At 38.8% G+C, this 26,052-nt stretch overlaps 2 protein-coding genes across 5 annotated transcripts in view; one reads left to right on the top strand and one right to left on the bottom strand.

The window, feature by feature from the left end:
* The window catches only part of LOC123027880 (nebulin related anchoring protein), a 73,445-nt gene extending 50,084 nt beyond the window's left edge, over positions 1-23,361 (top strand). For both annotated transcript variants that reach the window (XM_044439190.1, XM_044439182.1), the window contains exons 30-42: positions 1,635-1,832; positions 2,455-2,559; positions 5,740-5,838; positions 8,115-8,219; positions 10,276-10,383; positions 11,008-11,319; positions 13,054-13,158; positions 13,993-14,091; positions 16,667-16,771; positions 19,315-19,422; positions 20,541-20,852; positions 21,240-21,386; positions 22,920-23,361. In XM_044439190.1, the coding sequence (XP_044295125.1) occupies positions 1,635-1,832; positions 2,455-2,559; positions 5,740-5,838; positions 8,115-8,219; positions 10,276-10,383; positions 11,008-11,319; positions 13,054-13,158; positions 13,993-14,091; positions 16,667-16,771; positions 19,315-19,422; positions 20,541-20,852; positions 21,240-21,386; positions 22,920-23,021 (1,905 nt within the window). In that variant the 3' untranslated portion in view covers positions 23,022-23,361. The remainder of the gene's footprint in view (positions 1-1,634; positions 1,833-2,454; positions 2,560-5,739; positions 5,839-8,114; positions 8,220-10,275; positions 10,384-11,007; positions 11,320-13,053; positions 13,159-13,992; positions 14,092-16,666; positions 16,772-19,314; positions 19,423-20,540; positions 20,853-21,239; positions 21,387-22,919) is intronic.
* Positions 16,782-26,052, bottom strand: part of HABP2 (hyaluronan binding protein 2) — a 42,745-nt gene continuing 33,474 nt past the window's right edge. For 2 of the 3 annotated variants that reach the window (XM_044439203.1, XM_044439222.1), the window contains exons 13-14: positions 24,090-24,292; positions 22,823-22,979 (exon numbers count right to left, since the gene is read on the bottom strand). In XM_044439203.1, coding sequence (XP_044295138.1) covers positions 24,116-24,292 — 177 coding nt within the window. In that variant the 3' untranslated portion in view covers positions 22,823-22,979; positions 24,090-24,115. Of the gene's footprint in view, positions 17,936-22,822; positions 22,980-24,089; positions 24,293-26,052 lie in introns of those variants that run through there. The other variant, XM_044439212.1, reaches the window with a different exon arrangement.

The raw sequence follows: 26,052 nt of genomic DNA, 5'->3' as shown, positions 1-26,052 counted from the left end.
ATACACTGATCCACTCATGTTGATTGGAGTTCTCGATCATGCAGATCACTGCAACCGCTTCCAGTTGAAAAGCGTTATAGCTCATCTTCAGAGTTTCCTCATTGATGGGGTGACGTCAAGGTTGGCAGGGCAAGCCCAAGGTGTCTCTCCTTCATGAATTAGAACTGTTGCATTGCTGAAAAGAACTTATGTACTGACAGATTTCTAAGTCCATTATGAGAAAGAAACTTTGATAGATTCTTTGAATGATCCAAAGTTGCCCAGTACACTCAAAACAATTGTATAATCTGATTTTGCATATTCACCTTTGTGCAGCACATAAGGAGAAACCTGCTGGATGAGAACAAAGGTCATCTAATCTAGTATCCTGTCACTTAACAGTGGCCTGTCTGGTGTCTTTGGGCAGCCCACAAGCACAATGTTCCTCTCGTGCTCTAAAGCTATAAAGTGGAATCTGGCCTCTCACATTGGAGGTGGCGCATAGCCATCATGACTAGTTGCCACTGATAAACTTATTTTCTATGAATTTGTCTAACCCCCCTTGAAAGCTATCCAAATTGGTGGCTATCACCTGAGTCAGAACAGAAAGTTCGGATACTTTATAAAGTTTGGAAACTTGGACGATCATCTGAATAGGATGGTGGAAATTGGTGACCTGCAAGAGGTTGGAGGTTGGCCTTCCTGGCCCCTTTCAGCTCTACTTTTCTATGATTCTTGAGCATGGACGTTCTACTTCATATTAAATCTCTTTATTCACTTCAGTGGAAGAAGCAGCTCTGTGATGATGAACAGAGCACTGAATGAACAAAGCATATCACATGGATGTATGTAGCAAGATTATTGATAAGAATTTCAGGATTCAGAAGGCAACAGCACATGCAGATGTGGTGCACCAGCTGATCTTTAAGGATGGAGAAGTTGACGACATTCCAGTCATAACAGTAGTTACAGGAGTTGCCTTCTCTCTGAATTTTGAATTCTTACCCCTGTAATTTTTAGAGCCTACCGTAGTGTAGAATTACATCTGCACTGATGTTGATGCTAGTCAAAGTAGACAATTAATTAAAAGTTTCAGCCAGGATGAGAAGCAGATTTGCAAACGGGGATGTGAGCTAATCATGGTTACTTTGTAGTACTGGGGCAGGCATGGCAATGCACCAATTCTAATGAAAAGAAGAAGGAATGCAAGAGAAACGTGGAAGGAGGGAAAATAGGAAAGAAAACGGAGTACACACTCTTGTGCTAGCATTTCTCTTTTCATAACCATGGTTGTGGCAAGGCAATGTTACCGGGTCATAATCACTAAGGAACAATTCTGAAATATTTAAGGCTTATATAACTAAGGTTTAACACAAGGATTGAAACTATGCCACCACCATCATCCAGAGGTCTAATTAAAGTGTGCTCTGCATGACAAAGCTGCCTTCATTTTGTTTGCTGTTTTCTTTATATGTTTAATTTTAATTGACTCAATTTAAAAAAGATGGTTAGTGATAATAATAAAATAAACAATTAAACATGAATCAAAAGTATATGCAAAATCAATTCAGGAGGATGTAAAATAATTTCTGAGAGTGTTTTGTGTGAGCCATGACCTCAAAACAACAGTTTTCTTCCTTTTATTGCGATCACAGGTGAATTACAAGAAAGGTTTTGACCATCAAAAGAGCCAGTTCCACCTTCCATTAGACATGGTGAATTTAGTACATGCAAGAAAAGCTCAGTCTTTAGTCAGCGATCAGGAATATAGACAACTGCTTCATGATTACACTTCTCTGTCTGAAGATGTTAGGCTGCAGTGTGCCAAGAAAGCTTATAATCTACAGAGTGAGGTAAAATATTTTTTCTGTACAGTCTTTAGCATGTTGACTTTGTGACTTTGTGCCCTATGTCAAACACTGAAGGCTTTAATCCAAACAATCAGCTGCTTTGATTTGTGTGTTGTAACTTGTGTGATTTGTGTGCTATATATTATGTGATCTATATTTATTTACTGTTCAAAAATAAACTTTTTGGGCAAGAATTTGCCTAAAATGGGCTTTCCAGTTAAAGGCATTTTGAGAGCAAAATCAGACATTCATCATCTTCTTATACTTTATATGCATTTTAGAATAGTTTATATATTATACTTTATATTATACTATATATAAAAGAAAAAAACTATTCTCATATGTGTGTGTGTGTGTGTGTGTGTGTGAGAATAGTTTTTTTTTTTCTTTTTGCCATTTTGTAAGTAGAGAGATATAGGTATGTATGGGTGGCGGGGGGGTCGGGTTGGAGGGAGAAAGAATATGTTTGTGCTTGCATGAATCAAAACATGCAAATACAATTCCAGAAAGGTTGAGAGATACACAAATATTATATAGCAGATGTTACTTCTAACAAATGCATTCAGATTGCTATACCGCCTCTCACATTCTGTGTTGGAAATTACTTTTGATTGTTTTCCCATAGAATTTATACAGGTCTGACTTGAACTTTATGAGAGGAGTTGGCTGCATTGTACCAGGGGCATTAGAGATTGAAGCAAAGAAGAAAGCTTCTGAACTCATCAGTGAGGTAACAAAAGAGGGTTTTGATTTCTCCACTACAAACAAGGGTTTGCCAGATGTCTGTGTAAAAAGGGGCTGGCAAAGTAACTCCCTGGATTAAGGGTGGGCTCCATTCCCCACCCTCCCTCTTTATTTGATCACTCAATTCATGTCATGGGTGAACTGAATGAGTTCAAGGTTTTGCAGACCTTCCTAACTATTTTCACAAACTTTCTGTTCTGTAATCAGGACCCAAGTGGTTGGTATGTTAGGGTGATACTTTATAGAAGGAAATGTTTCTTTCCAGATGAAAGGAAGCCTGTGTTCTGTTATTAGACATAGAATTGCATTTGTCAAAAACCCAGGTGGCTCTGCATAAGCAGCCTAGAGAGAAAACGGCTCCCTCTCCCTATCACTGCTCTTTTGCTTTTTAACAATTCCTCACATTTTTCTCCAGAGCGAAAGGATGGGTCCTGAAACAATGCAAAGATTTATTCATATGTCTGCCCAATTCCAATATAAAGCATGGTGTCAGCTTTTTATACAGATGAGGGGAGCAGAACCCTTCCCACTTTACCTTCCCTTGCTCCAGGGCTTCAGGCTCTTTACTCCCAGTCTGCCTCTGATATTGAAAATATGCCATTTTTGTGGAGAGAGGATGCTTTGAGAAGTAGAGCTAAGTCTGGGGAGGAGTTCTATCCCCCCTTTCTGGCAACATACCTTCCCTTATATATGATCTCAGCTTGTGAATAAGTATACATTTCTAATCATATCCAGTTTGACCCTGTGTGTGGATGCTGCCAGATGATACTTTTAATGTGCAATCCCCACTGCCTTATCCACAGAATTTTACAAAGCTCCATCTGATTTATCTTATCATAACCTCCCATGTTTTCCACCTCTTCTTTTTCTGACCTTTTTCATACCACAAAACATCCAGTGAGGAAGAAAGAATTGCCTAACAAGGCCTTCTGTTTGTGCCAGAACTCCTCTGCCTAACAATTGTCTGCTCTCTCCAGTGTTCATAGATGTCTGTTTCATTTCTCTCTCACTTTTTAAAAATAAAGTATCACTCTAAAGTATCAACTTTTTTCTATGTATCAGCCATTTGGGTCCTGATTATAGAACAGGATGTTTGTGCAAGTAGTTCAGAAGGTCTGCTAAACTTTGGCCTTATAAGCCGTGGATCAGTGAAATAATTCTGACTTAACTGAATTTTACTATATGTTTTCAGGTATAGGGGAAAAATCAATTTTCACTTTTTCAAAATAAACAAGACTTCCATTTTACCTAACATGAAAACCTAAATCCAAGTTCAATAATACTATTTTAAAGAACTGGCTCAAGATTTGCATGTACTGTCGGCAACATGGCTTCCATGGGGCCCATCCAATACTGGTGCCCACCTGACCATGGGCTTTCTTGATAGCAGTGATAAACAGTGTTGCTTGGGTGCATTGTGAGGAATTTTACAGGATGGTTTATAGTTGCCTAGTCCTGGGGCAGGTATCAATTCCAGTGGCCCATGCTAGTCCACTGGGAGTGAGCAACTTCCCTGAGGTACCAAGAGATGATGCTAGGCCTGCTGGTATTCTTGATGAGGAATATTTGTGAGTGATGGTTCATGCCAATGACACAAACTTCTGTTTGCCACATATGATGACAATGTTGTGTTATCATAGCAAACAACCCTTTTTGGTTTGTTTCATTATATTTTTTGTGATAGATGTATTTCCCACAGTGCTCTGTTTAAAACATATCAAATGCAAAAGTGGTCTAAAAATATATGTACTTGGTTAAGCTAAAAGCCAGCTACATAATTCGTAAATGTATCTATGTGGTATTCAGTAACTATGGAGCAATCAAGAATGTTTTTGTTGATATGTTCATGATCCAATCTGGTACAGAACTAGCATCCTAAAGAATATAGCCCATCTCCTATATCCTGAAAATGGATAGAAAGGCACAGAAAAGAAAGCCTCTTTTGCATTTAAAATCTAAAATGTCAAGGGAGGGAGCTGAATGAAAAAAGTGACTGTGGGTGATTATTACCCACCTCTGAATCAGCTTCATCCTATGTGTTTGTTATATAAGATTTATTCCTTGATTTGCAACTGTAAGATCCTTGAGGTAATTTAGAAGATGTTTTACACAAAGAGACAGAGGCAGGCAGGCAGGCAGGCAGGCAGGCAGACACATCCCACAAATAATGATAGAACTCTGTAGCCCTTAGACATCTGGTCAATAGATAGAAGAACAGTAAACTGTTCCTTTCACTACTGGCCACTGGGCGCTGCAATTCCAGAAGGAACAGGTGGACTCAGTAGCACTGGCACTGACCATCTTCCATCAGTTCAAGCTGCAGTACTTACATGGGCAGAGGTAGCCTAGCTAGAGTTGTTCATGCTCTAATCATCTCTCAACTGGATTACTGTAATGTGTATATGTGTGGCTGCCTTTGAAAATAGTCTGGAAACTTAAGCTGGTGCAAAATAGGCCAGTGAGAAGGTTAGCAGGGACTGGGCAACATATTACAACAAGACTTTGTGCTCTGCACTGGCTGCTGGAAAGAGATGATGATGATTTAACTTTTTAGTACACATTTCAAAAATAAAAACCAAACCAAAGTAAAATAGAGAAATAGTTGCTGGTATTAACATCCAAAATCCTAAATGGCTTGGGGCCAGCTTACTTTAATTTTACAGTTTCTGTTTTAAATCTGATACTGCATTTTAGTCTTTGCACAGCAGCTAAATTCTAATTGGCTATAATTTTTATACTGTAGTTTTAAACATTTAAACTTTTGTATTGCATTTTTTGTATTGCATGCTATGGTTTTCATTGTTGTGGAGCACCAAGGCAGTTTTGATCATTTGGTGGTCTAGTAATCTAAAGATAAACAAGCAAACATTGCAGATAATATGTTACCATCTTAACAAGACTGTTGATGATATGTGCACACTTCAAAGGAGATTATACAAACTGGTCACTCCATTTATGGTGCTCTTTGCTGATTTTATTAAGTAGCCATGGATCTAGCAATAATGTAAGGGCAAGGGATTAAACTGGCAGGAAGGTCAGGAGGCTAGTACTTTTTGCTGACATTGTAAAGTGCTCCCGAAACCATGAGTAGCTCTCAAAATATAATGTCCTTATCTTACAATACAGCTTAGCTCTTGCATCCATCTTTCTTTGTGTGTGAATTCAGAGTAAATACCGTCAGCAGCCAGATTCCTTCAAGTACACATCGGTGACAGACTCTCCTGGCCTCCTTCATGCAAAATTCAGCAATATGATTGCTAATGAGGTAGGCTCTGCTAACATGGATCAGAAAATACGCTGTTTAAAATGCAATGAGCTCGGGAGGTAGAGAGAAGCATGCTCTGAGAAATAGAATACATCAAAAAGGGAGAAAAAGGCATCATCGATTTATCCTTTAGCATAGTTAGATCATTTTTTATTATTCCCGGACAAACATTTAGTATCATTTTGTCAATCAGATTGCTCTTTCAAAACAAAGCAGCAGCAACAAATAAAATAAAATCAAAAATCAGAGCAGCTATTTGATATGAATGTGAACAACTAGATTTCTTTTTGTACTTGAAAGCAGCTATAATGCAAAGAGATGCAAAGAAGGAGCATGCTAGGAGGACAGTCATAGGGATGGTTAATGTGTATGGTGCTGAATAATTCGTTCAGGAACCCATTTAATACACCTGAGGCCAACAATCTTCTTTCAGATTTTTTGTGAACACACACATGACCCTTGCAAATTCATAGCACATTTTTTTTTAAAAAAAATCCCATCTGGGAGTTGTCATGGTCCAAATTTGGGGACCCCCTTAAAAATGGCAGAACTTTATTGAATGTTCCCAGAGATGTTATCAAATAAGGCCCTAGATCAGTTTCTTTATTATCCCCCATTACCAGAGTTGTATTTATTATTGCTAGTTCAGAATCTGGGGTTGAAAATGTTTGCATTTAACACAAACTGTTATATACCTTAGCAAAATAATTTTTTTTTAGCTTCAATCTCTGGTCCATTAACAGTTTGACTAAGCCACAGTTTGACTAAGCAAGTTTATATACCATAATCATTGGGCATCAGTTGTTTGAAATAGTACTTTATAAGTATTCTATAAATACTTTAATAAATGTACTTATACAACTTGCAAGTCCTATTTTGGAAGTGACCTTCTATACAGCACAAGAAAATAAATAAATACATAAATAAATAACAATTCCTGCTTTAATTGGGTTAGACAGTCACCATGCATTATTCTTTTTTCTGTGCACCATGTATTTGCATTTAAAACTATGAACTGTGCATTTATGGATATTCATAGCAATTTTTCAGCAATCTGAACAATTGCTGGCAAGGAGAGAGGGACTCAAAGTACATGGAGGAGACAAGTTGGGTACTCTGCCTGTACCTCCCAGACAGATCTATTCCCCATCCTTCCAAGCAGATCAAGATAAATGCTTACTGAAAGCTTCTGCTAAGCTGACTATCTAGCTGGGTTTTGTAATACTAAAGGAGAGTACTGTTGAAGTCCCCAACAAAGGAAACAAGCAAGGTTTGAATATTGGCCTTTAGAGAAATGCAGCTTAATGATGCAAAGCTAATTCCAAACTGAATACCAATCCTTCCAAATGAAAACAAAAACAAAAACCTGAGCCCACTTGCAAGGTGAAAGTTTGTTGCTTATATGCCAGTCACCTGGAAATTCATATGTCTCTCAGTTGGTCTGTCCTTTTAGCACTATATAAAATATCTGTAAAGCAATAACAATATCAGACAAACGATGTTGGGCCTGCCCCATTCCATATAATCTAGCTCACCAAACTTTTCCCCTGAACTTGAAACTGTCTGACTTTCAGCTATTGCCAGGCTTACCTCTGGGTCTGCAGGCTTTGCCAAATCATCTTGAATTGCAGCCCCTTTTTCTCTATTTTGAATCAGAATCTAAGTCAACAATCTTTGGAGGCTGCATTGAGGAGGGGAGGACACAATCCCTACATCAGTTGGCTTGCGGAAAATTGTCCATCTCTAAAGAACACTCTCTGGGGGCAGATAGGAAGTGGACCTCTGGATCCAAAGCTGCTTTGTTCCCCTGAGAGGTCCCAGGAGTTGTCCCAATAACTACACCACCCCAGAGCTAACAGAATCTCCTTTTATTTCTGGGTGAAGGGAATTCAAAATAGGAAAGATTTGCTAGGTCAGTTACAGGGTAAACCCTGCCCAGCAACCTTCTGCCCTGGCTGGCATGAGCTGGAAGGGCTTGGCACGTGCTGGACTGACTGTCTCTTCACTCTGCTTCCTCTTAGGACTGCTCCATGGGAAATCTGATGCAAAGACTTTTTAGATCAGTCTTCCCCAGCTTTGGACTGCAACCTTTATAAATTCCAGCCAGCATGGCCAGGCTGGGGAAACTAGTTTTAGGTAGAAACTATTTCAGTATGAAACATCGAGTTCTTTAGGACATTTTCTGCAAAAATATTTATTCAGGATGCTAACATAAATGTATCGAAAATCGAAGGAACACAATGTTAACTACATTTTTTAAAAAAAATCTATCCTAGCGCCTCTACAAGGAAGCAGGGGAGAACACTTTGCATCACTACACAGTGACCTTAGGTCTTCCTGAATTTGAAAGGGCAAAAATGAATGCCATCAATGTCAGTGAGGTAAGTGCTTGGTGCTGCCCCAGTGCTCATCATCCCCCCTAAACCCACTGGTTATGAGCCACCTATTGCATGCAGGTTAGGTGTACAGCCACAGGAACTTTTTAATTGGCACTAGTAAGACATTTGCTGTTTCCTGCATGTGGATTTTTTAAGAAGCTAGATGCAGATTATTTGTTTATTAACATATGACTGATCTGGAAATATTTCCCCTATCAATAAGCCCTTGCATTTATTTTACCATCACTATGACACTCTATGCTTGGCTCTTTTGTTCTTATTTTTAAATTCATAATTGCTCTTTTTCATTTTAGCGGTGTGCCTTAACATACATATTGCACCAATTAAGTTGGCATTTTAACTTAATTATTGCCACTGAGTTCTGCAGATGGTTTTTGCTAGGCTTGGTAAATGAGCTGTGACCTTAGAAATCTGCTGTTGTTATGCTGCTGTTTGTTCTAGAGTTATGAATTGTTAGGAGCCAGATATTGTTTAGATACATTGCTTGTTTTTAGTAATGACTGTAATTATTATGGGATAATATCCAGCACTGTGCAAGTAGAAGGTATGCCTTCCTATTTTCTCCCCTGCAGCAACTCCTCTGCAGCCCAAAAGCCTCTCCATAGGGAAAGGATATCTGCAGAACATTGTAGGTAGCAATGAGGGGGGGAAACCACCTGAAGTAGGATGGAAGAATCTTGAATCGCTTATGCAACATTTCTGGTTTTGGCATCATCCCATTAGACACAGCCCACAGTGTTCTATAAGTCTCTTCAACCATCATGAGAGGTTTTGGGGGGAATCAATAGCTGCAGGCAGGAAGAGGATGGGAAATAAACTGCTGCATCAGCTTGCTGTCATCTGGGTTTCGTTGGTTGTTCAAGATTCTTCAGTATATTCCACCCAAAATCCATGTCAAAGAGTCCAACCCAGCCTTCCCCAGTGGAAGCAACAGCGTCCCCTCTTTCCCTGCATAGATTATTGCCAGCAGAATGCTTTGTTTCTGCCCTGTGCCCTACCCTTCTGCTCCTGCCTTTTTTCTTGAGAGGGCCTAACTTGATTAATATATGGAGACAGGAATCCTTGCCATGGCCCCTCATTTTGTCTGTGCCGGGAGGCTGAGTCAAAGTGTGTGTGTGGGATAAATATGGAGAGCCAGTGTGATGTAATGGTTAAGAGCCTGGGACTGGGACTCAGGCAATCTGGGTTCTAGTTCCTGCTTGGCTAAAGAGCCAACTGGGTGACTTAGGGCCAGGCACAGACTCTCAGCCCAACCTACCTCACAGGGTTGCTGTTGTGGGGATAAGCCTGAGAGCAGGAAGAAAAGAATGATGTAAGCTGCTTTGAGTGGATTGTAAGAAAAAAGCAGGATATAAATCTAATAAATAAATAAATAAATCTGTGTAGGTTTTGGAAATGCCCAAAGATTTTGTTGGACCCCTGTTTCCAAAGCAACATAACCTGATCTGCACCTTCTGAACTCATGTATGGACCTGAACACAGTTTTTGATATTAAAGCTCTGTGAATTTTGCAATGCAGTTTTTAACGCAAAAAATATAGCAAAATGTGTATGAGAAGGCCTATTTTAGAGCAGTTAGAAATTTACCCATTCAGGGAAAATATTGTTAGAAATGTTAAGTTAGCAAGAAAAGACATTCAAGAGACATATGTAAATATAGATTTATTGTGCTTTTTTTAAAAAAATACTGATAGATGTGAACATGGGTTGGCCCAGATTTATAAATGAACATGTAAAGTTGAAATGGACTGAAATCTGTCCATACCTAATAGACGACTACATCTGGCTCACTGGACTGGCCACATCTTTCCCTTATACACCTATTCTAGAAGGATCATGTAATGTCCCACCTGAATAAGGAACTATTTACCTTTTTATTGCATTGATCTGTGCATTTGTCTACAAATGATGAAAATATTATCTCTAGATGTGAGGTGCTTTGCTAGCTGTATACAGCAATCAAGAGAAGGTTCCTTTGGTTAATTTACTTGCATTTTAAAAATTAAGCAAGAAATCTAACATTGCCATTTCCACTTTAGGCAAAGTACAGGGAATCTTGGCATAATCTACGTGCTCAAGGCTACAAGCTGACAATGGAAGCAATCCCCTTCCAGACAGCCAAGGCCTCAAGAGAAATTGCCAGTGATGTGAGTTGAATTATGCAGCCTTCCATCTTGCCTAATTTTTGTTAACTTCATGTAATACATTGTCTAAAGCAGATTTTACTGAATTAAAGCAGTCCCCTAATCATGTGAGACAAGGATGTGAGACAGAATATATTACTTATGAATGTGATTCTTTGTGTGAATTAAAAAAAGAGAGTCACTGTTAATCAGAAGCCAAGCCAAGCTGAAGATCTTGCAGTGGGAATTGCAGTAGGAAAAAGTATCTCTGAATGCTCAGTTTCATTTTATCCAGAAAATGCAAAATAATACCCATTTAAGCAAAGACTTCATCCATGTCTTTATTTTCTAGTGTATTCTACTTACATATCCATGGAAAATTAAGAGAAATATAAACATGCATAGAAGTATATACTTTAGAATATTAGTTTGTCCATTTCGGCAACATCCTGGTTTGGGAGGCTTACCGGATATCAAAATATTCAGATACTTGGCACCCAAATCTAATTCTCAAGTTTCATGAAAATTTTTCAGTGTAATACTGAATTTCTCCTCCCCTCCCCTCCCCTCCCCTCCCTTCCTTCCTTGTCATAATACTTTGTAAATGCATGCTTGCAAACTAATTAGTGTTTTTCTTCTCCTACACAGCTCCAGTACAAGCACAACTTTGTTCAGGAGAGAGGGAAGCATATTGGTGCCAGAAGCATTCTGGATGATACCAATCTGCTACACTGCTTGTATGCCGCTAAACTACAGAGTGAGCAAGAGTACAAGAAAGGTTTCAGAGACGTTCGTTCACAGTACCACTTGCCTTTGGATATGGTAAATTTAGTTCATGCCCGAAAGGCCCAGAACCTAGTGAGTGACCAGGATTACAGGATGAGACTGCATGACTATACAGCACTTCCTGAAGACTTGAGGATGAAGTGGGCAAAAAGAGCTCACCTGCTGCAGAGCGAGGTAAAGAATGATGCCACATAGCAGTGGTCCCCAAGTTTTTTTTCAGGTTGCCACTCCTTTCCTCTTGGGCAACAACCCTAGCATCTCCACGCCTCTTTCTTTGTGTTAGGTCTATTGCTCTACTGCAAATTTAAAGCAACCAGTCACTGCATCCCGCATATTTCCACTGCTCCAGGAGAGCAGTACCTACCACTTTGGGAATCAGTGCTTTATAGGATGTAGTTCTAATAAAACTTGGCAGTATGACTTTGGGTCTTGTGTCTGCAAATGTTAAAACAACTTACAGCAAATCAGGACAACATGTTGCTTGGTTTACTAAGAGAAATGAATAATGCTGTCTACTTCAGAGATGCATCTGCCAAATTCTGCATCTCCTTGTGTATTTTCAGTGTGATTATTGAGTTCAGGATGTTATTGAGAGGTCAATGATAGGACAGTGTTAAATTTAGAAATCATAGCCGAAGTTTGTCTGGGTGAATGATGCACCAGGAACTGCCATTGCCTGCAGCACAAGCCTAAATGACTGTATGACTATACACAGCCACATGTGACTGTATTCTGTTTTCTTACGTTACTGCATCCATAGTATAACACACCAAATTCAACTCTATGCTGCACTGTGGAAGGGTTCTGTGTGCGTCTCTGTGTGCTTCACAGCATGAAAGCCCTTGTGAAATTGGAAGCACCTCTGTTGGATTCCCCTCTTTATACAGTCCAAATGCCTTGTACTTTTTCTGACACAAGACAAATTGCTGGGATGTTAAGTATAAAGCTAACCATTGGCATGGCCCTTACCTATTGTGTTAAGATGGGGCGTTACACTTTTACCATCTGTGCTTTGATAAAGGAATAGATCTTTGAGCTTGGATATTTAATTCTGGACAGCTTATTTTAAAAGGATATATAGTTGCAAGTTTAGTTAGATTGGCAGCCGATTTTTAGTTTGTTTGTTTCAGATCACTAGCAAATAGTATCAGTTAGGTCTTTTTAAAGTTGGCCTTCAAATTAAGGACCATTTCACGCATTACAAGTTTTTAACTGTATACCCAAGATATGTTTTTAATATGTAAATGTATATGTGATACCTACAAATATTTGGAGATGCATGGATTATCCACTTTAAGAGTGTACAGTGATCTAGCAGCAATACTCATTGTGAGGCTGCATAAAGTTTGAAATAGCCGGTACTTGTCCCGGGCTCCCACATACTCCAAGCAGCAGCACCTTGGGCTTCTCCTAAATTGAACAGTTCCTGGTGATCAGAGCACATCCCATTAGATTAATCCAAGCAGCTGAATTAATTTGTCATTTCCTTTTCCTTCTAGTCAGCAATTGGAGGTAGAAATTTCACAAGAAAAAACCAAAATATTGCTGTCCTCTTGAGCAACTGAGTTAATCTGAATGCTTGTATTGATTTTGAATAAAATAATTTCTATCCCTGAGTTGGGTTTTCTGCATAAAATTCCTTTGAAAGGTTGTCAGTATCAACAGGTTCCATTACTTTCTGCTTGCCATCATTAATTCAGTTGCGGGAGCTGCTTTCCTATCTTTTGTATTATACATTATTATATTCTGAGAGGAATGGATGAATGCAGAGATGCTTGCCTCAGTGTGATGATATATGCATGGAAAATAGAAAAAATTAATATGTTAATACAAATCAGAGAGTCCAATCTAGATAGGGGAAAATAATAAAGCTTAAAGGTGTTTTTTATTATTTTTTTTATTTGACAGTTTCGCTACAAATCAGACCTGAACGTCATGAAGGGACTTGGATGGATGGCTCTCCGATCCCCTCAGATAGAAAATGTAAAGAAGGCTGGAGAGCTCATCAGTGAGGTACTGATAAATCTTTCATGGGATGGTATGTCTGTAAGAATTGTTTACCATCAAGGCTCCTTGTTACATGACACTTATGGATGTAGCTTAGCATTTCCTTTTGATGTGGGAACCTGTTTATACAACGGGCGTACGTTGTGAAAGAGAAGTACACAAGATAGGAGTCCATTTGTGACATCCTCCTACCCTGAGCGAGAGGCTCTAAACAGCAACAACAGAAATAACAAAAACACAAAGCAGTGAATAATGGCAGCAAATCCAACAATGGAATGCTAAGCAGGGGAGGCAAAGTTCTGAAAATTCTGTGCTTGAAATGGACAGCAAAGTGAAGGTGATTTATCCTGAACAGTATAAAGTATTACTGGAGAAAAAGTAAAATAGCAGGATGAGGCATTTAGAGTACAAACGTCTGCCTGCCCAGAAGCAGAAAAAAAAAATTGTGTGTGTGTTTTTCCCTGCCACAATGTATTTGTATCACACTGGTCAGTTGTACAGGAAAGACCCGCACTGCTAAGGAACGTTCCTTTTGTTTATTTACTTCTTTTACACCTATTGTGAACCTACTGGTGATCACTGGATCCAAGTAGAATATATTTCTTTTGAACAAGCTATTCCATCGGCGGGGGGGGGGGGGGGAGAGTGAGCAAATCTCTATGTGTGCTTCTTAAGTGATTTTTATACTTCTTAAGTGCTGTATAACACAGAAAATCCATTATATAATACTGTGCATGTATTTATTTTGAAAATGTTCTTTCCTTGCCTGCCGTCAGTCATGCAAAATTTCATTTAGTATATTTTTAATTGCAGTTTCTCTTATTTTTCTTCCATTTGTAGACAAAGTATCGTCAGAAGCCAGATAGTCTGAAGTTTACCACAGTGGCAGACTCCTTGGACTTCATCCATGCTAAGAACAGCTACATTCAATGCAATGAGGTAGGGGAAGAAGTGATTATGTTTCACAGTTCACGCTGAATATTAATAATGGCAACAAAGGCAGTGGAAAAGGTGATTTAGCTGTAACTGGCCAATTGTCGTGAGCGGATGGTTGACAGATGCATGCAGGCACACTGTACTATGTGCACGTCCTGGCACTGGGAAGGATATCCAGAAGGACTGATTCCTGATCTTTTTGGATTAGTAGGAATACTTGGATTTTGTTTTAGAATTCTCACAAAATACCTGGAATGGGTGGTTGCCCATCCATAAAATGGCCATCATACCGGTTGTGACTGATAAAAAAAAAACTGTTTCTAAGAGGCAAGTTGGTGACTCTAAAAGAAAAGTAACTTACATAAACCTCTACGTACAAGGCAAAAGGAGGGGGATTTTAATTTCAAAACATAAAGTCCATTTGAACTAACTTTTTTTCAGCTCCAACACTCATTTTACAGAAAGCAAATTCAGAGGCAATTAAGCTGACCAAAATACTGAGCATAAGGCATAGGTATAATTTGTGTGCCAAATACCAAATCACATTTGCTCCTACAATATACAACAAAATACACATTTTGCATTTGGTCAGAGAAACATACATGCGCGCACAGGGAAAGCATCCACCAAGACCATACACTGACATTACAAAAATACACACAGTAAACACTTCCTCTGTTTGACCCACTCTCAGCATGCTTCTTTTCTAAGTGGCTGGGCTTGCTTCCAAATGAGGTGCCCGAGTAGCTGTCATCCACCATTTTTATGTTCAAAGGGTGCGTCTAGAGTCTTCTGGCTGTTAACTCACTGCATGTCTGTCTTCCAGTGGCTTGTTTAAATGAAACAAAACTTGGAGGGAGAAATTCTGTAGCCCTTACACAGTGTCTGAAGGGCCACAGGATTTTTCAGACTCCCAGATCCAAGCTGAGAGACTTGTTCTGACCTCGAGCTGTGAATTAAACCTCTCTCCTGCTTTTCTCATCCATGTACAGCCAGAATGGAAAGAACTGCACTGGGTGGGCAGGGAGAAGATTGGATACTGCAGAATGAACAGTATCTGGAGGTCTCTCCAGTTTCCTTCCTAACTGTCAGAGATGCTCCAGCTAGATGGGTGAAAAAGTCAAAGTGCTAGTTTTAACCTATAAAGCTCTACATGGCTTGGAGCTACAATACTTGGCGGAATGCCTTTAGAACTGCAGACTACCCATACATTACAATCAATGTCTAGGCTATTCTGTCTGCAACCCCCAAGCTGTTTTCTTAGCAACAAGAGGGGTGTTTCTCAGGGGCAGGCTCCAGTTATACAGCAGGCTTCCCAGGGAGGCCTGCTTGGCCCAACTCTACTGTCTTTTCATCACCAGGCTAACTTGCTCCCTATGTTAATACATTTAGCCTCTCTAAATAGTAATATGGAGGTATTGTGTTAGCTGTTAACAGGTATTAACTTGGCTTAGGCATTTAAACTGTTTACATTTTGATTTTTAAAATCAGTTTTAAAATGGCTACATTTATATGTTGTTTTAATGGTTACCTGTATTTTATATTGTATTTTAAGGTATTGTGTGTGTTTTTATAAACTGCCCGAAGAGTTTTGAATGTTGGATTATATAGAAATAAAACCAGAAATAATAATCTAGATAGGATTGCAATAAAATCAGCCGGGACAGGAAGACTGTGGGATACTAGGAGGGGTGATTGTGGGCACAGCCATGCCCATTGGTGACAAAATATCTACACAGAAAAAATGTATCTATCTTACTTATACTGACACTCATCCTCAGTAAAAACTTTGCATTTTTTTCAAAATCCAAAACTATCTTCATAGAAATTGATAATGAACTATCCCTTCCTAGTGCCATTAAAAGGTAAAGTGCTTTTCCTGTTTTGGGTTATTATTACTGCTAAGTATGGATTGATTTCAAACTTTCAAGAGTTGATTGTTACAGAATATGAGGAATTGAGGTGTATCACATATGTACACATCACACATCAAATGCATATATCCACCTTCTGAAACATTATCTGGGACTTGGACAAAAATATAAGTGAAATGTTAAGGCAATATGGTATGCTGCAACCAAACTAATGCAAACATCCAGGATACCTGGTAAAAAGCCATCCTACTCACATAACACTTTCCAGTAACTGAGTATGCATAACTCTTGATTGAATCCTGAGCTAAGCGGAACTGAGCCTATCACTAAAAGAAGAAGAAGAAGAAGAAGAAGAAGAAGAAGAAGAAGAAGAAGAAAGAATGTACATCCTAGGAGTAGATCAACATTACTTGAGCAGTAATGAAATGGTCAAAGACATCTTATAAGGCTCTATGATCAGCAAATGTTCACTGAAACCTCTTAGAAATTTTACTGTATCAAGCAATATGAAAGTATCATTAATAAATTAAATTTATTTCTTCATTTAATAACTGTTAAGAAGCATAGATATAATCTTGAATTACATGCATTGCATACAGTCGTAATCTGGTAAAATAGGTAAATTTCATCTATCTATCCCCCTACCTACCTACCTATGCATCCATCCAATAAACCAAATAATGAGTTGTCATTTGATTTAACAGCGTCTATACCGAGCGGGACACTTGGACTCCATTCACAGTTATACTCTACCCCCTGACCACCCAGACTTCATAAGAGCACGTCTCAATGCACTCCATATCAGTGATGTAAGTGATAGTTCTTTTTATTGTCAATTGGTAATCTTGTAAATAACACAACTGCAGTTCATTGTGAAGCACTGTAGCTTTCAAGAACTAGTCCTGAGTTGGTATCTTCTATTGGGAACCTGGGTCTAAAGTAGGGATTCCACTTTTTAGCACTTCAGCTTTAAAAATCATGGTAGTACATTTTAGAACTTTGCACTGCTGCTGGCTTTCATCTTGGTTACTTCATTGGTTTTATTCTATGTTAAACTCATAGTTTTATAGTAAATCATTGTATTTTATGGCTTTAAGGTTTGTCTTATAAACCGCCCAGAGTACTTTTGCTAATGGATGATATAGAAATGCAATCAATTAATGAATAAGCTGATTTAGAGCAAATTATGCATTCATAAAGATTAGAAAACATTAATGAAGATAAAATAATACTTCTGACTACGTTCTACTCCCCATAATCTAATTTTGTAGATAAATGTGCTCTGGCCCACGTTTCACTGATGGATAAAGAAATAATTACATGCATTTATTTGATTAAAAAGTTAATGCCCATTTCAAGAAATTATGCTGCATTAAATCACACTAAACAATGCCCTCAGTCAATTACTGGAATCCAAAATAGAAAAGGGTAATTTTGGAAAGGTTGTTCTAGCTTCTAAAAGCAGTGGAGACAGGAAGTACATTTTGCATTGTACACCGACAGCCCTTTACTCTTGTGTTAAAAGAAAGGAATAAGTGAGATATATTGCTCACGCAGCTAGAACCGTATGGCCATACACAGATGAATGTCACAGCTGTAAGTCTGAAATATACCGTTTCTTCTCAAAACATTCAAATGGATCAGTATGTATCTGAACTGAAACAGCCAGTGAGAGCATGGGGAGATGGAGGAGTTGGGGGCCTCTCATTAAAAATGAAACTGTTTTTGGTAGATATACAATTGGATCAGATACCATGCTCAGAAAGCTGTTGAGAGACTGACCTTATCATGCACACAACACACACACACATCAGTATTAGTATAAAGCTGCTGCAAATCAAATGAATGTAATGTGTGAGGATGAGTGCAAAAACTGGGCAAACTGTGATAAAGTGAAATGTTACATGGGGTTTCAAATCAAAGGACACGTGTTGCAGGATGATCCACAGCAGCATGGCAAAGGCTTTGGCAGTCTGAAAAGGGAAAGACAGGAAACAACTAGGAAATAGCTAGCAGTTGCTAAATAGAAGGCTACATTTACGGGAAATGTCTGGATGTTGTCTAAATGCCACAAATTGGACGGATCACAGCTTTTTCTGGCTAATAGCTTTGGGTTGTACCCAATATTAATCTTACTTAGAGTAGACCCATTGAAATGAATGGAACTCAAGTTATTAATGACGTAGTGTGTTAGCGTTAGTGACTGTAGCCCTGTTCAGTTCTCCCCACCCCTTGCTTGGAATGCTACATTCCCATTGATTTAGCCAGATAAATTTAAGGATTTAAATTGGATTTATCTGGGATTACCCTTTTAAAATGACATTTATAATCATTTTCATGGATTCATAGGACTGGTTCTCGATTTATCTCATCTGAGAAAACTGGGAATTCTACTGAAATAATTATGGGATCATGGATATGGAAGAGATCAGTAAAATAATATGTTATAGAATTCTAGCATTGTATGTTAGAATGTATAAGCCCTGTCTTATACACTTAACTCTCCTTGAGGATGAATTTGAAAAGGATCTCATTGGAATGTGCCTATAGGCATGTTTATCACTATGTCACAGTAAATAAAAGTTGTCCAGTGACTAAAGTAAAATGGGCTGGGGACCTGATATCTTCACTTTTGATCATGAAGAGAAGGGATGATTGACAGTTTTATCCATTCATTGCTAATCTTGTGTCACAAAAAGACTTGGTGTTATTTTGTTGTTGTTCTTGTAAGCCAAAATGGCCAAGCTTGAAAAATATCTCTCTGGCGGGATGCTATGATATAAACCCTTGGAACTGAAATGAGACTTAGTATATTCTCTTCAGAATTTTCATCTGGTCCATACTCTTAATCATTTCCAATATGTTATCAAGCAGTTCATTATTTTGGAAAGGTTGATGAAACCATCAGGGTACAGAGCTAGCTCAGAAAGCATTAGAAATGTTTGATGTAACAGATCATGGAGAGTGTATCACTGGAATTCCTATGCTATAAAACCCAAGATGTTACTGCTAGATGTTTCAAGAGACAGAATAGGGGCAATGTCAATGCAATATTGATGTGGCGGATGCATCAAAGTTTAAACAGAAAGCAGATAAACTCAAATTAATGTATGCATGAAATGCAAAGCAAAATCCTAATTGTGGTGTTTGGGATTCTTCATAAATGGGATTCTACATAAAGATTGTAGGTATAGGTGAGAAAGTGAAGGGTTATAGGCTAATCCCAAGTCTTAGCGGCCTTTATGACTGACCTGGCAATCAATTATCCTATTTTTAATTATTATAGTCACAGACACAAACTTGTACAATAAGAAGAATTTCCTCCTTTCTTTTCTTTCCTCTTGTATTGCAGAAACTCTATAAAACATCTTGGGAGCAGACTCGAGCGGCTGGCTATGATTTCAGATTGGATGCCATTCCCTTCCAGACAGCTAAAGCTTCCAGAGAAATTGCCAGTGATGTATGGAGCATTACTTTTCCAAAATTCAATCTTAGAACACTTTAGAAATTTCCCAAAAGACAGGCCCTCATGTCAGCATATGTCATGATTTTTGTCTGCCAGTTTAAAAGGAGACAGTTGTCTCCTTCAATGGAATGAAAAACATGTACCAAGAAGATACAATGCATTGAGGCTTCTGGGCACAGGTTTCCCATGTGCCTATATTCACACATGTCACCTTAATCTGCTACAGAGACATTATGTATGATATGCTGTGGAAATACCCACTGACCTGCATTTTCCTTTATTCTGTGAAGTGGCTTCTTCTAGGAACTGATATTCAACATTTCAGCCTGATCTGGAACTGCTAGGGTACTGAGACCAGTCCAGAATATTATCAACTTTTAAAGTCTGATTCAGTTCAGGCATGGTCCACATTTTATTAACTGTATAGGCCTTTTGGCAATGTTTGTTTGTTTGTTATTCTTTGCAGTCAGATTGGAGCCCCAATGTCAGGGAGATATTTGCCTTGAATGTCCCACTTATACCTGTAGAAAGTATCATGGGCTTACTTTTACTGCAAGTGGTGTTACTGCTACTAGTAGTGAACCTAGAATTTCCTTCCAAGGGCTGAATAGGGGGAGTTTTGGATTCACTAAATCCAAAGCCCCTCCATTCCCCCTTGAGATTTCAGGACAAGTTTACTTTTTAAAACCAATGCCTGCCTTAATCTGATACAAGTTTTGGTTTTGATATGAGACAGGGGGTGAGGAGGACAAGCACCACCAAGAAGTGCTCAGAGCATGAACCAGTGAGAAAATGCATCACTTCTCACTGTATACATTTGTAGGGCTCTAGAAGCTGCAGTGCTTTGTGGGGGATCTCCCCTTCAAGCCAATTTTGGACTGCTATACTTACGTTGCTTCTGTTCTTATTATTCTCTTAGTAACTGCCTGTGTATTCCTCAAAACCAAGGATATTTTATTCTCAATCAAAAATCAGCTGAAAATAGTAGTTCTGCCCTCTGGATATAGTAACTGATTTCGCACAAGCCATAGCATGTGTAAAATTATACAGAAGGGTGCTTGTGTAGGCCAAATCTAAGGTAATAAATCTTCCTCTGTCTCAACATCCTGCAGTTCAAGTACAAAGAGTCCTTCCTGAGGGATAGGGGTCAACAGATTGGACTTCGCAATGTGAACGAGGATCCCAAAATGAGGCACTTCCTCAAGATGGGCCACCTACAGAGTGACAACCAGTATAAGAGGGATTTCATCAGAAACAAAGCTCAGTTCAAGAGCCGAATAGATCAGCCAGGATTTATCCATGCAAAGAAAAGTCAGCAACTGATAAGTGATGTCAACTACAGGCAGCACCTCCATCAGTATACGTGTGACCCAGAACAGCTCAATCTGAAGCATGCCAAACAAGCCTACAGACTCCAGAGTGACGTAAGTATGTTCGATCTATAGGCTAGAATCTCCTTGCAAAGAAGGCCAGGCTACGTTTACTCTGTATCAGAAATCTTCAAATCCACATTCTGTCCTTAGAATTTTCATAAAGTAGCTGGGTAATTAAGTGGGGAAAGCACAGGACAGAGAACATGTGGCAGTATGGATGGAAATAAAGACTTGAACATAAAGTGTTTGTAGTCTTTACCAGCTTTACCAGCTTGGAGCCAATTCCCTTCTCCATCTCTAGGATGTCTAGGACATCCTCTTGTTAGGGAGGGAAATTGAAAACCAAAATAGTGTTGGGTGTTCCTCTATCTGATTTGAATGGTGTTGTGTATATGCTCTTGGAAAGAATCCACGATTAAGATTGTATCAATTTTTCAGGTCAAGTACAAATCTGATTTGAACTGGATCAAAGGCATTGGCTGGACCCCTCCAGGTTCTTACAAAGTAGAAATGGCCAGAAGGGCTGCTGAGCTGGCAAATGCTCAGGGAAATCAAGGAACTTTGGATCAGTATGATTCAGAAAATGTAAGTAAATGAACAGACCACCTTTTTTCCATGCAGTGATGATAAGAAACTTCAAATGCAAAACAGAATGCTTCTTTTTACACTTGTTTTGGCACTAACTCATATATAACAGCAGTGTACAGGGACCATTGGGAAAGCAAAGAGTCCAAGACCAAGTATTGATAAATAACAACAATAATTTTTGCCACTTGCAGTATAAGCTTTCTTACCAGTACACAAGTAAAATGCATCCAAGCATGCACAGGTTCTTAAAAAAATACAGTTTTTTAAAATCCTAACTATGGTTGACACATGTAACCTTTTAGAACAATGGGACTACTCCAGAAACCCCCCTTCACATCATATTATCATTCTCAAACAAACATTCCCATTTCTAGGGTTACTCTTTCAAAAAAGAAAAAAGGCCTAAAAACTTGTAGCAGAAGCTGGGTGTGCATGGTACTAGTTGGCTGGTTTGCCAAAATGCCATAAAGACATATTTTCACCAAACACAAAGGTTAGTACAAAAATAAAAGGCAAGAAACAAATGAATAAACATGTCGATACTCCCATGGATCTTTAAAAACAGGCAGTATTCTGAAGCACACTTGGGGAGGCAGGATGCTGGTGAAACATTTGATCCGCTGGTGTAGTTGTGTTAGTAGCAAAGCTAGGTTCATGCACAACAGTTGGAGAACTGATTCTGAACTCTGTCATTAGCATGAAATAAGACAAGATGGTTATTGCGCAGACTGGTTCAGCACCTCATGAAGCCACTTAAGGGAGCTGATCAGAGCATTCATCTTTGGTGAAGGCAGCTGCTTGTGGACAATTTGCTGTTTCCCTGCTTGGCTCACTGTGGATAGACTGGGATGCACTGCCACCCCAGGTTGTCCATTTTAACATTTTTACAAAACAAAACACTTGTTTTCCACTGGAAGTGCAGCAGCTTCAGGCTGACACAATGTAGGGAGTAGATTCAGGGACATGTCAGAAAAACAAAGGAACAATGGACACAGTGGCTAGTCCTGAAGTACTTTGAATTAGCCTGACTTCCTGGTGGTGCTTGTGTGTCCATGCAGCTTTTTCAGGCAGACCACAAAATACTCCAGGTACTGCTGTACTGGCAGGGGAAAAAAATCCAACCCATCCTAACCACACTCAGCAAGGTGTCAACAGGGTGAGGATCGTTCTCTAAGTGCAGGTGCAGTCAGAAAAAAATGCTCAGAACTCCCAGATGGTGTGTAGCACATTTTTTTTTCTGTCTCAACATGCATATGAGTTCATCCTAAAGCATTTCCAAGATTGCTTTGATACTAACAGAGATTATGAGGAAACTAACATAACCAAGAAGTGAATTAATCCTCCCATATATTTAGAAAAATGCCCAAGCTGTAAAAAGTAGCTATAGAAAGATGGCTCAGCATAGTCTTTTGTTAACTGATATTTTGCTTTTCAAAATATCATATATTTTAATTATAGTTTTTTAATAAATGGGAATTACACAATAGTCTTCTTCAATGGCTGATATTTAAGATCTATTTTGGTTTGCAGGAACAGACATCTGGAGATGGATCCCAACAAGTAAGAATCAACCCCGATGCAGCAGAAATTCTGCAAGTCAAGCGGAGAAAAATGCAGCCAATCAGGAAATAAACTGAAGCATGGACATCAGTTATGCAAAAATAAATATGTTTTTCAGCTTGCTGTACAAGCCATGTAGTATAGCGGATGACACCAAGAAGTCATTTTGCTTCTTAAAAGGGGTTAAAACTAACCCCTCACAAGAAGTCAGTGTTGATATGAATATTTGTGCATGAATACTGTGATTTTAAATGTTTGTATTATGGAACTTAGTATTTATTTATGATGCCAAGTGAAATTAGTACTAGATGACTGGCAGGCTCAGCTTTGTACTAAAAATGAATGAACCATGATTTGCTGAAAGTAAAAGTATTTGTACTGAAAATAAATCAGCAGAATCATTTTCCATAAATAATTCTACTGTGTTTTAATGATCGTTTCTTGGCTTATAGGCACAATTGTTGATCAGCTTTCCTTCATTTCCTGAATTCTGTTATAGTTGAATATTGAGAATTTAAATGTATCATCCTTTAGGGGTGTTACTGTGTGGAATGTGTGGAATGAAAGGCCATATGGAATTGTGTGATTCCTTGAGAGTGTGAGTGAACTTGCATGACTGAGACAGCATATAGTTTTTGTAACTAGAGGGTAGATTTAGGCTAGGAAGCCCCAGGATCAAATTCCACTGCACAGAAATATATAAGGCCAGTCACTGCTTCTCAGACAAGCCCATCTTATTTGTGAGGCTGAAATGAGAGTTATCTTTGGAATCATTACCTCATGGGAAGATGATGATGATGATGATAGTAGTAGTAGTCACATTGCTATGTACCCTTCTACAGACTGGTGAAAGCCAAGCAAGTGAGCTAGATGCCAAGGTAATATATTATAGTTCAGATGAATAAAGGATGCCATATTCTAATTCATCCAGTGGAACTTGAAATTTATACTGCTTAACAACTGTTCCATTGAGCTCAGAGAGCTTATCCCAGATAAATGAATGCAATGCAATCCTATAACTGGCTATGTAGAAGTAAGTCCCACTGAGTTCAATGGACTTATCTCAAGGTAGCTGTATATAGGATTGCAGCCTCAGTGACAAAATAGCTGGAAAGATGGATCAACAAATAGGAAGTTTACCTTTCTTCATTTCTAGAAGGACTTCATCAGTTGTGACACCTGGACTCAAGTTGAATTTTTGTTCTAATCCAGTTGAGAAATCTTGTCACACGGGTATAAACTCCTGGTTTATTTTTTAATCCACACTGGTCTCCCCAGCTCACAATTCCATAGACATAATAGGAGCCATTTTTAACACAGGTTAGAGGACCCCCTGAATCTCCCTAGTAAGAAATAAAAAACCATTTAAGCTCACTATAAAAAATTAACCAGCATCAGAAGCCAGAAGATTTATAATGAACTTGTATTTTTATTGTGGTGATATGGCAATAACTCAACATTTTTAATAAGGCCATGAACAGTCCTGAAATAGAAAGCACTAGATTGAGATGTACATCTGTAAAATTAAACCCAAAATGTTCTGACCTGCACAGAAGACTTTGGCTGTTGGGTGGTGTAGAAATAAAATAAATAGTAGTAAGATTATAATAACAAAACATGTTAAGGCAAGTTTAGATTATAGATCTGAATCAAAGTATCTGCTACGATTTGGTGAGACAGTGTTTTATTTTGAATCTACCTATAGTTTTACTAATAGAATTGGGTTTAATACTGAGTTTAGAGGAAATCTAATAGATGAAATTCACAGGCTTGTGTGCAGTTATGTGTATTTTTGGCATTTATATTGCCAAGGCACAGAATTTGATTTACAATTTAAAATACCAAATTGAAAAATTAATTTAGAAAATTTAAAAGGAGACCAGAAGCTGATGACAGGAGCTCCCTTCTGCCTTTCCCTCAGTACCTTCAGTGGTACTTGGCAGGATGCATGATGGACCATCCCAGATGGACTTAGACCAAGGACAGAGTCTTCTCTAAATTCTCAGCAATTTGAGAAGCTTTCTAAGGCACTATGACAAAATGGATGCATCGGAGATAAAAGCATTGGCCTGGAACCACTGCCATCTTCATTGCCTAAGAAAGCCTCTGAGCGCCCCATGTGGACCGGGGCCATTCTTGGGAAGAGAAGATCTCAGCTGGCAAGAAGACATTTTGTGATTTTTTTTAAAGTATGTGGGCTAAGGTACCTCAGTGAGTGGCAAGAAAGGTGTCCAAGGGTACACTGGTGCCCATAGATACCATGCTCCCTACTGCTGCCTAGGGATGTGCTGATGGTGTGAATCCTGCCTCATTTGAGCTCAGTGGACTTCCTACTCACTTCCAAACTGATGATCAGAAATAATCTGAAGTGGGCCTTTTCTGTGGACTTCCACCCCTAAGACAGGCTGTGGCTTGTAATTTTTTGTGGAAAATGTGGAAATGTGTGCATATAGCACAATTTGGACCATTTGCCTAACATTAATCAGTTGGTTTAACATTATTTCACTTATCTTTCATGAGTCTGCATCCTTAAAAGCACAAGAATCTAAAACAATTTGTGTAAAATTGGCTGATTCATGCAAATAATTCAAGAGCCACATGCTATTGAGGTGGTTATTTTCATAAACCATGATTTATACAATTTGCATGAAATTACACAAATCATGAAAAATTATACAAATTTCTTTAGAGTTAAAAATGTGTGAACTACAGACTGGGTAGACAGAAATCCATTACCCGGCTTGACTTGCATCATAGTGGGTAAGGGCCAGTACAGGACCAGTGAACTAGAATTTCACTGGGCCACATTTTCATCCCTGCATTCGATTCCTCACACATCCCTACCCTTGACTTAGGCTACTGGCCACCTCTTCAAGAACTAGTGACATAAAATCCCTGGCCTGGAATTCTCATGATCACTCCTTCGGTATCACTTCACTTGGGCTGCAATCCTTATGCAGCTTCCTGGCAGTAAACTCTACTGAACTTAGTGCAATATACTTTTGAGTAAACATGTATATAATCGTGATGTCAATGATGTGTAGCACGGCTTACATACTTCAAGGAATCCTAGGAAGTATTCTAAGCTTCCATTCATTCAACA

Source organism: Varanus komodoensis, unplaced genomic scaffold (assembly GCF_004798865.1).
Source record: "Varanus komodoensis strain SLA01 unplaced genomic scaffold, ASM479886v1 scaffold1, whole genome shotgun sequence".
In the NCBI taxonomy this organism is placed as follows: Eukaryota; Metazoa; Chordata; class Lepidosauria; order Squamata; family Varanidae; genus Varanus; species Varanus komodoensis.
The sequence above is the reverse complement of the archived record's forward strand: the minus strand, read 5'-3'. Positions and strand labels throughout refer to the sequence as shown.